Here is a 15,700-nt window from a genome sequence, read left to right as displayed (position 1 = left end):
GAGAAGCAGAAACAAGATGTGAACACATCATTGACATTTCATCACCTTCTAAGTTAATATGGTGAACAAGAATTACTCTACTGTTTTTACAGAGCAGCAACATCACTCATCTGGAGTTGTGTTCGTGTCCAGCTGACGGATGGAAGTCCAGTGCTCCCTCTCTTTTAGCTCTGTTTTTGGTCTCCACCAGCTCCTGAGGGAAATAACTGGCTCTTAGCTGCTAAATACTCCACTGTGTTCACCAGTGTGGTGAGAGTTAACCTGAGCAGCTGAACAAAGAGCTGAAACTCATTTTCTCTGTAAAGTTGAGAGGAGCTACAGATTCTGATCACTGTGAGTTAACCCTTTCACTATGTCACATTGAGCAGGAACCTCTCGTTTGATTGGCTGAATGTTTCCTGAGTCAGCCAACCACAGGTAACAGATTGTAGCCTGCGACTGTAGCTTGGTAAAACTCACCAGTAAATACCAATGGTGGTGGCTGAAATGAGCCGAACAGATGGTCACAGTCATAAACTTTAGCCTCTGGTCTTTAATATTGCTACCAATAGGAGGGCTGTGCAGAGATGTATTAGCTTCCTGACATCCTGACTGTGGAGCATTTACTCCACATTTTAGTGCCTGTGTGCCGGCAACAGCCAGAGCAGGAGGTAGGATGTCTGTCCCATTCTCATGGACACGAGAGCTCAGTAACACCTTGATGGAACCTCTTCAAATATGGACTCAGAGACACACTGATTAAATTTTGATGGCCAAAGGTCAAAGGTCAAAATCAATGTGACCCCACAAAAACACTTTTTAGCCATGAAGCCAAAGTTTCATACCAGTGGTAAATGTTTTATATAACTGTGGATAAGCAGGGATGTGGTGGAGTCATATGACCATAAGGTGGTAATTCTGGTTCTGTCCTGCAGTTTGCTGGCTCAGCGATGGGATGGCTGCTCGGTGTTGTGTTGGGTTTGTCTGTGCTGGAGGCATGACTGAGGACGGAGACATCACAAAGTCATGGAAGCCCTTATGGCTGTTTCTGTTTAGCTTCTGAACACAGTCTGAGCTTCTCACCCCTTGTTTGATACTTTCACAGTATTTTGTATAATGAAAAAGGCATTGAAATCTTAATTTCTACAAAGTAGGACCTTTAAGTTGGCAGTTATTAATGCTTATAATAATGAATAAAGGGTTTTTTAAATGACTTCTGCAACTTGGGGCAGTGGTTCAACAGTTCAAAGGGATTTCCTTATTATTAATGGCTTAGAACTAATTCATGAGACATTAGGAGCCTAGATCATTAACTGTTAATTAACTATTAATTACTTATATATATACTTATATTATATTACTTATAAACCTCTTATAAAGGATGATTAGAAAGTGGCACCAAAAACCTGAATTAAAAACTTAAATAAAACACACATGCTCACACACAAACACTTTTTGTGCCCCTCAGATTTCGGGTTTTCCGCCTGTTGATGGTTTTGCTCCGACACACACGTTAGTATAACCGGTGTTACGTCAGTCCGTGATGAAGAGAGAGAGAGAGAGAGAGAGAGAGAGAGAGAGAGAGAGAGAGAGAGTGTGGAGGCTGCCTATCGCGGCGGATCTTCAGACCCAGACTCAGCAGCTGCTTCTCCTCCTCCTCACTCAGTCGGGCACCGACCAGGGACGAACTACCCAGCGGGAGGGAACGTTCAACATGCCCGCTGAAGAGCTCCAGCCGGGCCCGGTGTCGGTTCTTCCACCTCTGGAGGGATTTACGCGGACGAGCGGACGGAGACTCCTGATGGACCCGAGGCGCAGAGAGCTGTAAAACTGGGAAACTTCACATCTGGAGCAGATTTTGTATTTTGATGGACGTGCTGCAGTGGAGGGGATCACCCCGGAAATCTGCTGCTGCCGCCGGTCGCAGCTGCGCACCGTGACGCGCCGGGTAAAGCGGCGAGGACCCCTGGCATCCTCACCCGGAGAGTCCGGGAAGGAAAGAAAAGCCCCTGTGCGACCTAAAATCTCCTCCACTCTGGATTTGTCACTTCAGGCTCAAGTGTGGTTTCATATCCCGGAGATGCCACCTGTCTCTCGCCTCCGTCCTCCTCTGGATCGGACCGGGATGGATGTGGCGTCGTGAGGAGGCACCAGCCTGCGGATAATCTCAGTTTGGACTTTTTGGCACCCAGTGCGGTTCGCAGCTCTCCCTCATGCAGCTCCTCCGGCTGGCCTGGGCTCTGACTGCCGCTGCGGTCTGCTTTCTGCTCCTCCTGCTCCTCCACAACCACATCTTTAGAGAAGGTACGGCTCTGTAGTCTGCTCACACACTTTGGGATGATGTGTGTGTGTGTGTGTGTGTGTGTGTGTGTGTGTGTGTGAGTGTGTGAGAGAGAGAGAGAGAGAGAGAGAGAGAGAGAGAGAGAGAGACAATGCGTGTGTGTGTGTGTGTGTGTGTGTGTGTGTGTGTGTGTGTGTGTGTGTGTGTGTGTGTGTGTGTGTGTTCAAAACCTCAACAGGTCACAGAAAAGCTGAAAAAATGACAAAAAATGAAATTTTACTCAGGATAGTTGTGGTTTTTTGTGACAGGGTTAAAACCGCGCAGGCGTGCACGTTTTGCGCACCTGTCATGTCGTGCATGTGCAGCAGTGGACTATATGTAGATAAAAGGGCGGGAGATGGAGAAGAGATGAGGCAGCAGAAGCAGTAACGCCTGCCCTCGGTTCGGGTCGGGCTTTGTGACCGGGCTGTGACGCTCAGGGGGCGGGCTGAGCTCTTGCAAGGCTCCGCTGGTTTTTAGTGGAAGAATCCAGAAAGCTTGGAGACAGATGACAGAGTGAGGAAACACTGTGACTCTGCCTCTCTCTACCTGACACACACACACACACACACACACTGCAGTCTGCCCTCCCCATCATTCAAACTGAAGTTAATTATTCTGTATTGAAATTTTAATTGTCACATGATGACTTTCTGTTGTTCAAAAAGCATTTTCAAAGAATGAAATTTGATGTAAGTCTGCAACTAGTGATGATTTTCATTATTGATTCATCAGTTGATTGGTTTTTATTTTTTTATTTTTTTAGAATAATTGAGTAACTGTTTATTCTCTGATCGATGTCTTTATTCTACCAAAGGACCAAACCCCAAAGATATGCAGTTTATTATGATATAAAAGAGGGAAAAGCAGCAAATCATATAAATTTTTACTCAAAATCTTTAACTGATCAATTTTTATTATGTAGTGAGGTAATGACATTAGAGGTAAGCTCAAATAAAAAAATCCATAAAGCAATAAGTCACATATACAAAATGTAATAAACAGTTTACAAAAAAACGCATTTTAAAATCAGAAAAGATGAAGACAGAGAATGAAAAGTAAGAAAAAAGAGTAGAAAAGATAAGTAAATAAATACAACAGAGAGAAGTGAATAAAGCAAACTTAATTTCTATTGCTTCGTTCAAAACCAGGGTAACAAGCTGGGGATGGCCAAACATAGAGAGCAATACAATAAAACGCAGAGAGCCATGACATAAAGCCACTGGAGTAATAATAAAACCCACAATCTGTGCAGCAGTGTTTTTAAACGTGGGACAGACTTAAGGACTAAAAACATGATCATCTGACTGCCCGACCTGACGAGGGAAAACACAATAACTTAAGATGCAAATCTACAATGTGTAATGTAGACTACCACCTATTTCAAGTATGTTCAGCTTGAAAAGTCTCCTTGGTGCTTTAAAGGTGCTATATGTGAGTTTTCTCTGGTGGTGACGGTGATGCTGCCAAGAGCTTCAGCTGTCGTTGCATTTACAAGACAAAAGGTTAGAAATACAACATTTTGAGAAGCACTACGTCTTCACTCCGTCATGCTGGACGCCACAGTGACTCACGATTGCAAAGTAGTATTATGCGACCTTGCATAGCTGGTTAGCATGCTAACTTCAATAGCAGAAGTGACAGAGGGTTGGGGAAACAAGAGGGTTACGTTCTACCACTGGAAACAACTCTTGATGAGTAAAGGAATGAAGTTTGATGCTGAACTCATTAATGCTAACTAGGCTAGGGGCTAGAGATAAAAAAAAAAAAAAACTTACATACAGCACCTTTAAAAGTATGAGACAAATTAGTTGAAATTCATTTTATGAGTAAAAAAAATTAAGGTTAAGGGAACTGAACTTGAGAAAATGAGTTGCATAAAGATAAAATGTTGAATTGATGTTTGTGAAGTCAAGCTGACAAATGCTGCAGACAAATTTGTTTTCTTTTATATTTTCTCAGTTTGAAGAGTCACTTTAAGGATTTAAAGCTGCTCCAAGGCTGCTCCAAGTGACTTTATTCATTTAAATGGAGATAGGGACTGAATTCAATGCTAACCATCTTATTTTTTACACTGTGTTGATAAATATGAAAAGAGACAACCATCATGCAGTTAACATGTATTAAAGATCCATCATCTTCAGACTACAGGACAGAAGGGTCTCTGGAGAGTTTTAACACTCGAGCAATGAATGCTGCAAACTCTAATTATATACTAGTTTTTAAGTCTGCCAATTAAAACTAGAAATTAGGAGTTGAATTAATTGAGAAGATTTAGATTAATGAGAAAAAACTTGGTAATTGCACTGGATTTTTGACTTTAGTTTTATAGGGAAGGACCATAATCAGCCCACCCATGTGGTGGGATTTCTCCTGATGGCCAGTCAGATAATGACAGACAGGTCCATTATAATGTGAATGTGTGTGTGTGCGTGTGTGTGTGAGTGTGTGAGTGAGTGAGTGAGAGAGAGAGAGAGAGAGAGAGAGAGAGAGAGAGAGAGAGAGAGAGAGAGAGAGAGAGAGAGAGAGAGAGAGCAGGGAAAGGAGGGGCTGAGTGAATCAATTTATGTGAAACACTGAAATTCAACATTAGTAACAAGTTAAAGTCGTTTCATACCTCTGAGCTGTTTTCCTCTCATCTGACAGAGGCAACGTTTGCAACTGAAAACAAACGTACCTGTTTACTCCTCCCTGACCTGGTGGGTCGGTCAAATCGCTGTGATTGGCTGGATGTCCGTTCAGTCAATCTAACTTGACCAATATGTTTTCACTCACGGGGAACTCTTTTCATTAATGACAACCTCAGTATGAAGCTTTCACTAAAACATCTCTGTCCAGGTGGAGAGAGGAGCTGATAAAAATATTCATCTACACTTTCAATTAATACCACTCGTTAATAGTAATTCGATTTTACAAGCAGCAGCTGTGTAGGCTTTTTCCCCTGGGATTTGCCTCTCAGGCTCAGGAGGCTGCTGGTCCACCCTCTGCCTGGTGGCTGTTGTACTGACAGACACAACTCAGGGCTGGAAAAACACTGCAAACTCCTCTATAGGTTTTACAGAAGAAAATAACAGTAAATAAAAATGATAAAAATAGTTATGTATGAATGTATGTTATCAATGTCTAAACTTTTTGGTGAAGAACCTCATATGTGAGTAGTTTGCATTCATGTTGCTTTTCCAGAAGCTCCCAGTGATGGATAACAGGATCTTTCCCTGCAGCCTCATGACGAAGCCTTCACTGCAGGGATGTGTGTTTTTACAATCCTCAGTTGTAACCTACAGCACAGGTACAACATGAAGCTTTGTTTTCACCCTGAAGCTCAGAAGTGTCCAGTGGAGTTTTTTTTTCTGTTAAACTGAGCGACGCTCGTTTGAGCTTCGACCTGCATTAACAGAATCAATGGAAAACTACTCAGTGGAAGATCCACACAGCTTTTAGCTCCAAGAGGATGAGAATAAAAGAAAATCAAACGGTCTCTGCTTCCCTCCTGAGCAGCGGTAATGATCCTGCGTGAGGGTTTTCAGGTGTCGGGTCTGGTTTGTGAGAAGCTCGTTATCAGAGGTTTCTGTAATGTTGAATTTATCTCTCAGTGAGTGGCTCTGCAGGAAAGCAGTGGCACCTACAACCTCAAACATTTTAAATGTAAAGCGAGGAGGACTGTCTGGAAACACACAGGCTGACTCACAGCATTTTGATTTCACACACACATCGACCAATGATTTTTTTCTTTTTCAGTTTATAGTCCAGTAAAGCTGCAGTGTCATTTAATAAATTAGTTGATCAAAAGAAAATGACTAAGCAATAATGTGAGGATATGATGCTTTTCGTCATCATATATGATCGTAAACGGAATATCTTCGGACGTTTGAAAAAAAAAAACAAGACATTTGAAGAGGAAGGAAAAGTATAGAGGACATTGCTCACTATTTTCTTACATTTTATGGACAAAACAATTTATCAGAACAAAGGAAAGAGTTGGCAGATGAATCATGAATGAAAATAATCGTTAGTTGGAGCCTCGTGTTCCAGTTTGAACCTTCAGTTCTTTTCCAGAAGAGATGTGAAGTGGCCGATGACGTTTCTCGGGCAGCTAAATGTTCAGTTTTTAAACGGGAAACGGGAAAACGGATTTTTAACTGATGATTAATGGTTCTGTTCAGACTGTGAAAACAGTTGTGTCTTCTCTGGTGTGTGGAGGTGTGGCGTTTGAAAGATGTGGCTGTTTACCTGGCAGGGAGGGTGTAGAGAAAGACAGCATCAAGTTGTATTATGGGAAATGTTTACCATCAAGTGACAGCGCCCTCTGGAGCCTGTGGTTATTGTGACAGAAGTGGGTGTCGGGATGTTTTTCTAAGAAGCTGAGGTGGAGTTGACTGCTGTTTGTTTCCTGTTTCTGTTGTGGTTTTCTTTAATAATGACAACAATCGCTCCTGCACCTTATCCAAGTGGTTATTATTGTAACCACGGTGACGAAGCTCCTCTACTGTTAAACCTAACAGAGTTGTATTTGTGTCGAAACCTCACCAAACTTTAACCACAGTGCTGTCACATCATAAAACAGTGATTTCTAATGGATGTTAATATCCCGTTGGCTTTTTGTGGAGGGAACCAGGGGGATGCTAACTTCCTGTAGCGCTATATATTGAGCTAAGTATAAGTTAGTATAAATGAGTGTTTGTGTGTGTGTGTGTGTATGTGTGTAGGTCTAAGTACTCTTCCTTGTGAAAATCTCTGCATGATGTCTGTGAAAAAGCACTTTGGCACAGACCTGGTTTGTTTTTAAAGTGCTCTATAAATAAATTTGACCTTGACCTTCCAAAATCAAATCAACATGGATGTAATTGTGTTTTAGTTATTGTTGTTTGGGATCTACTAAGTATGGAATAAATCATCTGTAATGGACTGATGCTTTTAGACGGTGAAGACAAACAGATGACACATAACAAACTCTACTCGGGCTGAGATTTAAAGCTGCTCTCTGGTGCAAAACACAAACACTAAAAGTCCTCCTGCTCTGTGAGACTGAACCAGAAACTCAGCAGTTTTTTGTTTGGCAGCTGCTTCTGACTCTCCTGCTCGTTGGAATGCAGATGTTTCAGATAACTCTCTCTGCTGCAGAGAGAAGAAAAATCATCGAATGCAGCAGCTGCTGATTTAAATTCATCAGTCAGAGCACAAACAGACTCAGCTGGGCAGGTTCAGGTTTCTTCTGACACTACAGAGACTCTAATCATATTACATCAGATTAAACAGGTCAAATATCAGATCAGAATTTATTAATTTCTCTTTATTAGACCAGATATAGTGACCAACATATGACCAGGATAAAGTTAAAATCTTAAATAGGAAAGCTTAATGAAAAAGGCCCCATATTGTAGAAGGTAATTCTAATTATAAAGCAGGTCTAGGTTCTATATTAATACTGTGAAAGTATCAAAGCCTCAGTCCACAGAGAAATGCACACAGCCTGTATTCAGAAACTGAGCCTTAAAACCAGCCGTCAGGACTTCTGGAACTTTGTGATGTCACAACAAAGCAGTCACCACTCTCAGCCACGCCCCAAGCCCCGCCCACCTGGACCCACCATCCAACGTTGCAGGATTTGGTTTCTCTGAGTGTTTACCTGAAATCTGCTATATTTCTATTCGATCACTCAGAAAACAGTCAGCCAATCAGTAGAGAGGCTCAGATCCTCTCTTCCGATTGGCTGACTGACCTGTTGGTACTCATGCCCCAGAGAGAAGCCTGAGAGAGGAGATGTAAAACTACATGGAGATGCTCTCAACACTTTAAATAAAAACACAGGAAAAGTGTAAAATATGGGACCTTTAAAGAATCAGGTTTGGTTTGTTCCTTGATCAGCTCAGTGTGAAAGACTTTGATGAACACAAAGTGCAGCCTAAATTTAATCCCCTCACGCTCTCTGTTTACTCAGTTACTCTTCGTTTTTCTGCTTGCTCATAAAGCTCATTTAGATCCTGGAAACAAGCCTATTATGCAGCAGACACAAACTGTTGTGCCTGCGGTGTAGAAGCTTACCTAAGGAGCCTTCAAAGTCCAAATTAATTCTCAATGCTCCATTAAGTTGAGCATATATTAATGGGAATTATGAATTAACTGCATCTGAATGAAAGAAATCAGCAGCAAAGAGGAACAAAAAAACAACAACAACAAAAATAACACAAACAGAAATTAACGGTGCAAAGGGCTGTGGAGGGTGTAATTGGATTTGAATAAATTCATCTGGAGGAGAAACGTCGGCGAGCAGCCCTGAGTGTGACGGATGATGCTTTTCATTTCAATGTTTTTCTCCTTTTAAAAAGAAGAATTAAACCACACCTTAACTGCACAACAGAAATGTCCTCTGCCCACCCTCTCAGCTCGCTGAGACTAAGACAAGAAGGGAAAAAAAATCAGCGCTAACACCTACAAACTTTAAGACTCCTCCTTCAGAAGAAAAACATCAATCAATTCAGAAACACTGGTTAGAAAGCCGTCTCATGTCTGTAGTAATGATGAGTCGTTGCCATCTGGAGCAGCGTTGTTATGAAATCTGCAAAGAGACTAAACATCTGAGCTTGCCACTCGAGCCAGCTGCCCCGTCATTAGTCTCTTTTATCCAGGACCATGATCGTTCACAAAGCTTCTCCTGGTGGTTATTTTTGCAGCCATGATGACCAACTACATTTTAACTCAAACCATGAACTCTCCCTAAATCTACCCAAACTGTAACAGTTCATCAAACTGGTTTATCTTTTAACAGCCATTTGTAACATAAGGCAAAAGCTCTGTTCATCAAGTCACAAAACATAGCAGTAAAATGTTCACAGACATTTAAAATTTCTAACACTCACCATCCACCCCAACCACTGACTCCACTGACTTTAAAGGTCCCATATTATTTAAAGGTACATGTTCATGTGTTTTTTGATTATAAAGCATGTCTAGGTTCTATATTAATTATAAAACGAGCCGTCAGGACTTCTGTAACTTTATGATGTCACAACAAAGCAGTCACCGTCCTCTGCCATGCCCCAAGCCCCGCCCACCATCTAACCTTGCAGGATTTGGTTTCTCTGTTTACCTGAAACCTGCTGCATTTTTATTCGACCACTCAGAAAACAGTCAGCCACCTGCTGGAGCTCCAGAGATTTAAAACTACACTGAGATGAGGTTTTTGGTACCACAAATATATCTTCTTATGGATATCAACACTTCAAATAAAAGTGTAAAATATAAGACCTTTAATAAATGTGGTACTTTGTGCATTTATTCATTCAAAAAATATACCTGTAGTAGACATTGTTGAATTCAGAGGGCTTCTTACAGACTTCAGAATAAGAGTCTTTGCTGCAGTAAACTGAGGGACCACATTAAACTCTCTGGATAAAATCACAGACTAAACTCTGAGACTTAAGATGGAAACCCAAGGGCTAAAGTGGCTAAATTATTTATTTTGATAGTGTACTTGATATTGATGTTCCAGGAATCTTGTGCCAGAAGTTGTAGTGCAACAATCTCATGGGATATTCTGCAATATCACCAAAAAAAAATCAAAACACAAACATTCTCAATAACCTTTCTCGACCTGTCTGTGCTCCAGTCCATTGGACACTGTCAGATTTCTGTTTAAATTACACGTCTGTCCGTCCTTGTTACGTTGTTTCTGTCATTTCATTTAACAATTAACAAGGTGTCAATATGAAGAGCAGCCAGACCAACCTGTATAAATATTGCACTGGCTGATTTGCATTACATGTTTCATTAATTCTTCACGGTGACTGGCTCACTCACTCAGGTGCACAGAGTGGCCATTACAACCTGACACTTCACATTATCACTGCTGATACGCTCATGCAAACACTGTGTGCTGCCACAGTTTCCAACCACCCCACGCTCCTCCTCATAGTTTAGACTCATGGATAAGTGGTTGATGGAGCATTTCGATTGTCACTGTTGATCTTTGGCTGCTGCCGTCCCACAGGACTGTGGCACTTACGCGCAGTAGGTCACATAACGCTTCTCTTATGCTGATTATCACATGTCACTGCTCTGTGCATCATGAAAACCTTATGTCAATGTTGTTCCACTGACAGATGCAATTATCCAAAGGCTTAAAGGTCCCATATTTTACACTTTTCCTGTGTTTTATTTGAAGTGATGATATCCATAAGAAGATATTGTTGTTCCATTGCAGTGTAGTTTTACATCTCCTCTCTGGAGCTCTAGTAACAACAGACCAGTGAGCCAATCAGAAGAGAGGATCTCTTCTGACAACCTGAAACTTTAAATTATCACTCTGCTGATACACTCATGCAAAAACTGTTTGCTGCCAAAGTTTCCAACCACCCCAAGCTCCTCCTCATAGTTTTGATTAGAAGAGAGCCTCTTTTCTGATTGGCTGACTGGTTTCTGAGTGATCGAACAAAAATATAGTACATTTCAAGGAAACACTCAGCGAAACCAAATCGTACATGTTAGATGGTGGGTCCAGGTGGGCGGGGCTTGGGGCATGGCTGAGAGCAGTGACTGCCTTGTTGTGACATCACAAAGTTACAGAAGTCCTGATGGCTCATTTTAAGGCTTAGTTTCTGAACTTTTTCAACTTTTCCACCTCAGCAAAGCATAAAAACTATTTGCGATTTTTTTCCCCACATTTTCATTGTTTCCACTCAGGTTTTTTCTGTCTGCTAAATTTGAAAATGCACTTAAAAACAGCTGCAAACCCACCTGGTGTCATCTTGTTTTCATGTGGCACACAGGAGCAACATACTAACCAACACACTCTCAGTGTTTCTCTTTGTGTACCTCTGCTATCATCTCCTGAGTTAATGCTGCTCTCAGCCATCGTGTTAAATATTTCCAACAGTAACGACCTTGACTCAAATCAAAAAATCTCTATGATCCATTTTCCTTGTTGTTTCCAAACAGCTTCAGAGACTTTGTGTCCGACCTCATGTTGGATTCAGAATTTATTTCCTGCTGCACGATAACAGCCCCATTAACTGTCATCAGATGATCGGCGAACAGCGGCCGAGTCCTGTCAAAACCAATTTCAGCCTCATCATTATCCCCCCGTCTTCACTCGAAGGACAAACACAGTGACTCCAGATTTCCAACTGTGTGATTGTTCTTATTCTCACTAAGCAGGGAATTGAAAAAAAAGATTGCAGATAATAAAAGCTCATATCAAGCAGATGTCAGGGCATTTCTCATGAATAGATGACACATGTTGGCTGTGACTGGACAGAAAACAGCGCCACGAGCAGAGAAAACAATGTGCTGTGATTTCATTATTCTGCTGTAATGGGAGCCTTAATGTAGGACTCAGAGTTTCATCTGTGATTCGTTCATCCAAAGTAAAACAAACGCGCAAGAGTTTCACTGCAGAGATCAACTCCTGCAGGCAGGAAATCATCACACCAAGATTACAGCTGTAAAATAAAAGGATAATAATAATAATAATAATAATAATAATAATAATAATAATAATAATAAAGGTAGAAAATAAATAAGAAGTTATCTGTGAGGGTTTGCTTTATGAAGGTAATAAAGATTTTCCTGCAGATGGAAAAAAAAAAATTACATTTCTCTTAAAACCGAAACTAAATCTGAAGGTTGGTGGTAAAGTGAAACACTGTAATGTGTGTTCAGTTGACTGATTTCAGTTAGAAACATCTATATTTTTGGAAAAACCTTCCTTTCAATCATAAGGAAACTTAACTTTGAGCATCAAAGCTAGTTCTTGACCTGGGGAACCTTCAACAGTTTGACCAAATAATCGTCAACTTCGGGTCAGATTAGTAGCTTTTTGTCTGAGCTTTAGCTGCGTCTCATCAGTTGTGGAAGAAATACTCTTTGTTAATGCTGATGCATCAACGCTTCAGCAGCATTTGAACCCTCCTATTGGATTAGGGTCAAATTTGAATCGTTTTCAAATTTAGGTGTGTGATGAAAACTTAATGAAGACTTAATTCCAACCTCAACAATGGACAACTGAAAACAAAATACATTTTCATCATATCTATTTTTTTAAAACCCCCCCCAAAAAAAGTTACATCTAGTTACACGTAGTAAATGTTGCCAAACCATCACGAATATAAGAGATATATATATATATATATATATATATATATATATATATATATATATGTATATGAATAACAAAATAAAACAAAATTATAGTAATAAAACCCTATAATAATAATAATAATAATAATAATAATAATAATAATAATAAAATAATATTGAGTAATAACATTGAAATTATATTTAATGCCATACTGCTATACAGCCTCCTGTCCACCGGCTGTATAGCAGTATATAGGGTGGGACTTTCTCACACCCTACACCACACCTGGACATACACACACACACACACACACACACACACACACACACACACACACACACACACACCTCTTTGATCTGTCACTTTTTTGCTTTCATGTTGTTATTACAGGAACCACTCCGTTCTCACAGATGAGGTGTTGAGAACCCAGGTCCCAGCAGGTGAGCAGTCTCACATGACAAGATAAGAGGAGACATAAATTTACCTTTGACCTTTTTGCATCACAGCCTATAGATGACTTCCTTATTGACACAACCACCATGGACGTGAGACCAGTGTTGGGAATATTTGGAAGGAGACGGACACTTTAAACCTTCCGTATATTTCAGAGTTATTCAAATTGTCAATCATGAGACAAGATTGGCTCATTGTGAGAAGGACAAACTTATACCCATAAGAGATGCTGTGGGACAAATGGGTGGGACACCTGCCACTGGCCTACAATCCAGTACCCGAGGTAATGGTAGAGCTGGTCCCACCCAAAGGTCGATGTCCATGTCGACAATATTTTCCCATTAATGGCATCAAAATCTGGGCAGTTTGCTCCAGCTATACATGGAACTGACGACATTCCTGCTGTTCTTCTCAGCAGCTCACAGGACAAACCTGCTGCACACAGTTGTCGTTTTTTTTCCTGCTCTGTCGCTTTAATCATGTTTACAGCTAACACGCTGTTCAGCCGTCCTCTCCCAGCATCCTCTGCTCAGACTGACAGAAACATTTCATCCCAATGTTTCTGCAGCAGATGGAGAATTACAGAAGGCCGGCGACGCGCTGCAGCTAACGAGCAAACAGAGTCCTGCCGCTGCTCTGCTGCTCTCCCCGGTTACCACGGGTTACCTGTTAGCGAGTGGCGTTTCTTATATCATCTACATGCAGACTGAATCCCAATTACTGCAGTGAGCTCTTGGGCTTCTCCTGCAGCAGCAGCTCTGATCTCAGCAGCTCAGAGGCTTCAGGAGCACTGAAACAGAAAAGACACACAGCTGCTGTTTCACCGCTGCTCTGACACTTACTGCTGATGTGGACTTTAATCTTCATCACGCTGATGTCAGTGTGAAGGCCTGGTCACACCAGACGGTGCCACAGGAAAATTTGTCTGCACTTATTTGCTAAATATTGTCTAGAAGCCTAATGATAAAGTGAAGAATAAACCACAACACTATTCTGGGAGTAGTTGGTCTCTGAGCGCCGTTTACTCCCCTCTAGCATCTTGTTCTCAGGACTCCAACATTAGATTTAATAAAGATTTAATGAAGAGGGAAAATAAAGCTGTCTGAGCTAACGAGCTTGCTGATGGTCAGTTAGCTGTCACCTGTGGGGCAGGTTGAATAAAACTGGATGGTGACACAGATAATAAGCTGTGATAGCTTTCTCCATCTCGGCTCCCTTCCCTCATAGGTCAGCACCGTAGAGACGGTTCGCTATTGGCCACTGGTGTGAGTCAAGGTTCAGTCCACTAATCGCCTCAATTGAGACAAATTGAATTGAACTGTAAAATTTTTCCATTCTACATGCTGCTGTGAGCGGGTCTTAAAGATTAAGAGCTGAGCTGTGTCGCTGTTTAGTTTTTTCAGAAGGCCAGAGTATGTTTGGGAGAACGCAGAGAAAAGGTTGAGGTGGGCGGAGGTTAATTATCGTTTAGATGTAGAGAAAATTGTGCACACTGTGGCCACAAATTCACTGAGAACCGCAGTGCACATTTACACTTCCCTGTTTTCTTACCAAATAATAAATAAAGCTTTCTGATCACCTGATTTATATACATATGTTCTTGTGTATTAAAAAAAAAAACAACCCTACCCCCAAAAAGCCGTTGTTATGCTTGGCTGAGGTGGAGAAGGTTTGTGTATTGATAAACACAAAATGTGACAGATTTAGATGATAAATCATGACAGACGTGAAGCAGGTGACTTTAAACAACTTTCTGTGTTCTGCCTCTACGTCAGCTTCCATACTCTGACCTTTGACCTTTGTGTCAGATAAGACTACACTCAGAGATGAAGGTTAAAGTTTCCCTCCCCTCTGTATATTGCTGGCTGTCCAAGCTCCAATACTTTTTACTTTGACCCTTTATATATGAAAGTAAACTGCTGATCCCACAGAGGATCATATGGAGAGAAGGAGGAGGAGGAGGAGGAGGAGATAACCATCATCACAGCAGCTCTCTCAGATTGAGGTTATTAGCTTCCATGTAGCCTCAAGGCTAACAGAGGGGTGGGTGAGCACACACACACATCAGACAGAAAGCAGCCGGCTGTCAGATGTATTCATGAGCGTCATTAAAACTGCATCACGAAGATCTGAACAGTGCTCGTGTTTTAAAACTGAAATCTTAATCTTCTATCTGGATTTTATGAAACAAAACGACTCAGTTTTTTTATTTTAAGTGAATCATTTAAACTGGAGCTCACTGGTGTGGAGGTCGATCCAACCAGTGTAAACTTCTCTGTAGCTCAGGGTTTAGGTCTAAGAGATGAAACTGTAAGTACGATCTTTCCTCCTGGATGTACAAACAGATTTATTATTTGTATTACATTTCATACAGACTTCTTTCATAATACCACATTTTAGTAAGGATAATGTTTTAAGTGTTGATTTCCATAAGGAGATATTATTTGTGGTTTGAAGAACCAAAAACGATCTCCTCTCTCAGGCTTCTCTCTGGAGCTCTAGTAGCAACAGGTCAGTCAGCCAATCAGAGGAGAGGATCTGTGCCTCTCTTCTGCATGGCTGAGGGCAGTGACTGCTTTGTTGTGACATCACAAAGTTGCAGAAGTCCTGACGGCTGGTTTTAAGGCTCAGTTTCTGAATACAGGCTGTGTGCATTTCTCTGTGGACTGAGGCTTTGATACTTTCACAGTATTAATATAGAACCTAGACCTGCTTTATAATCACAAACACAAGGACATCTACCTTTAGACTATGTTGGACCTTTAATGTCATGAAATCAGACACAGTGCAGGAGTTAGGGTTGGAGCTGCGTGGTGGATTAATGGCAGAGCAGCATGCGGGTTCAGCAGGAGCAGGTGACAGCACCTGAGCAG

General features: G+C 41.3%; 1 protein-coding gene across 3 annotated transcripts in view; it reads left to right on the top strand.

Moving 5' to 3' along the window:
- The first annotated feature begins 256 nt into the window (after window positions 1-256).
- LOC139606490 (chemokine-like protein TAFA-5) overlaps window positions 257-15,700 on the top strand; it is a 51,730-nt gene continuing 36,286 nt past the window's right edge. For 2 of the 3 annotated variants that reach the window (XM_071458690.1, XM_071458697.1), the window contains exon 1: window positions 264-2,283. In XM_071458690.1, the coding sequence (XP_071314791.1) occupies window positions 2,193-2,283 (91 nt within the window). In that variant the 5' untranslated portion in view covers window positions 264-2,192. Of the gene's footprint in view, window positions 2,284-15,700 lie in introns of all 3 variants that reach the window. The other variant, XM_071458683.1, reaches the window with a different exon arrangement.

The sequence above is a fragment of the Trachinotus anak genome, unplaced genomic scaffold, assembly GCF_046630095.1.
Source record: "Trachinotus anak isolate AG129_WGS33_773 ecotype Australia unplaced genomic scaffold, CSIRO_AGI_Tana_v1 ptg000002l, whole genome shotgun sequence".
Lineage (NCBI taxonomy): Eukaryota > Metazoa > Chordata > Actinopteri > Carangiformes > Carangidae > Trachinotus > Trachinotus anak.
The sequence above is the reverse complement of the archived record's forward strand: the minus strand, read 5'-3'. Positions and strand labels throughout refer to the sequence as shown.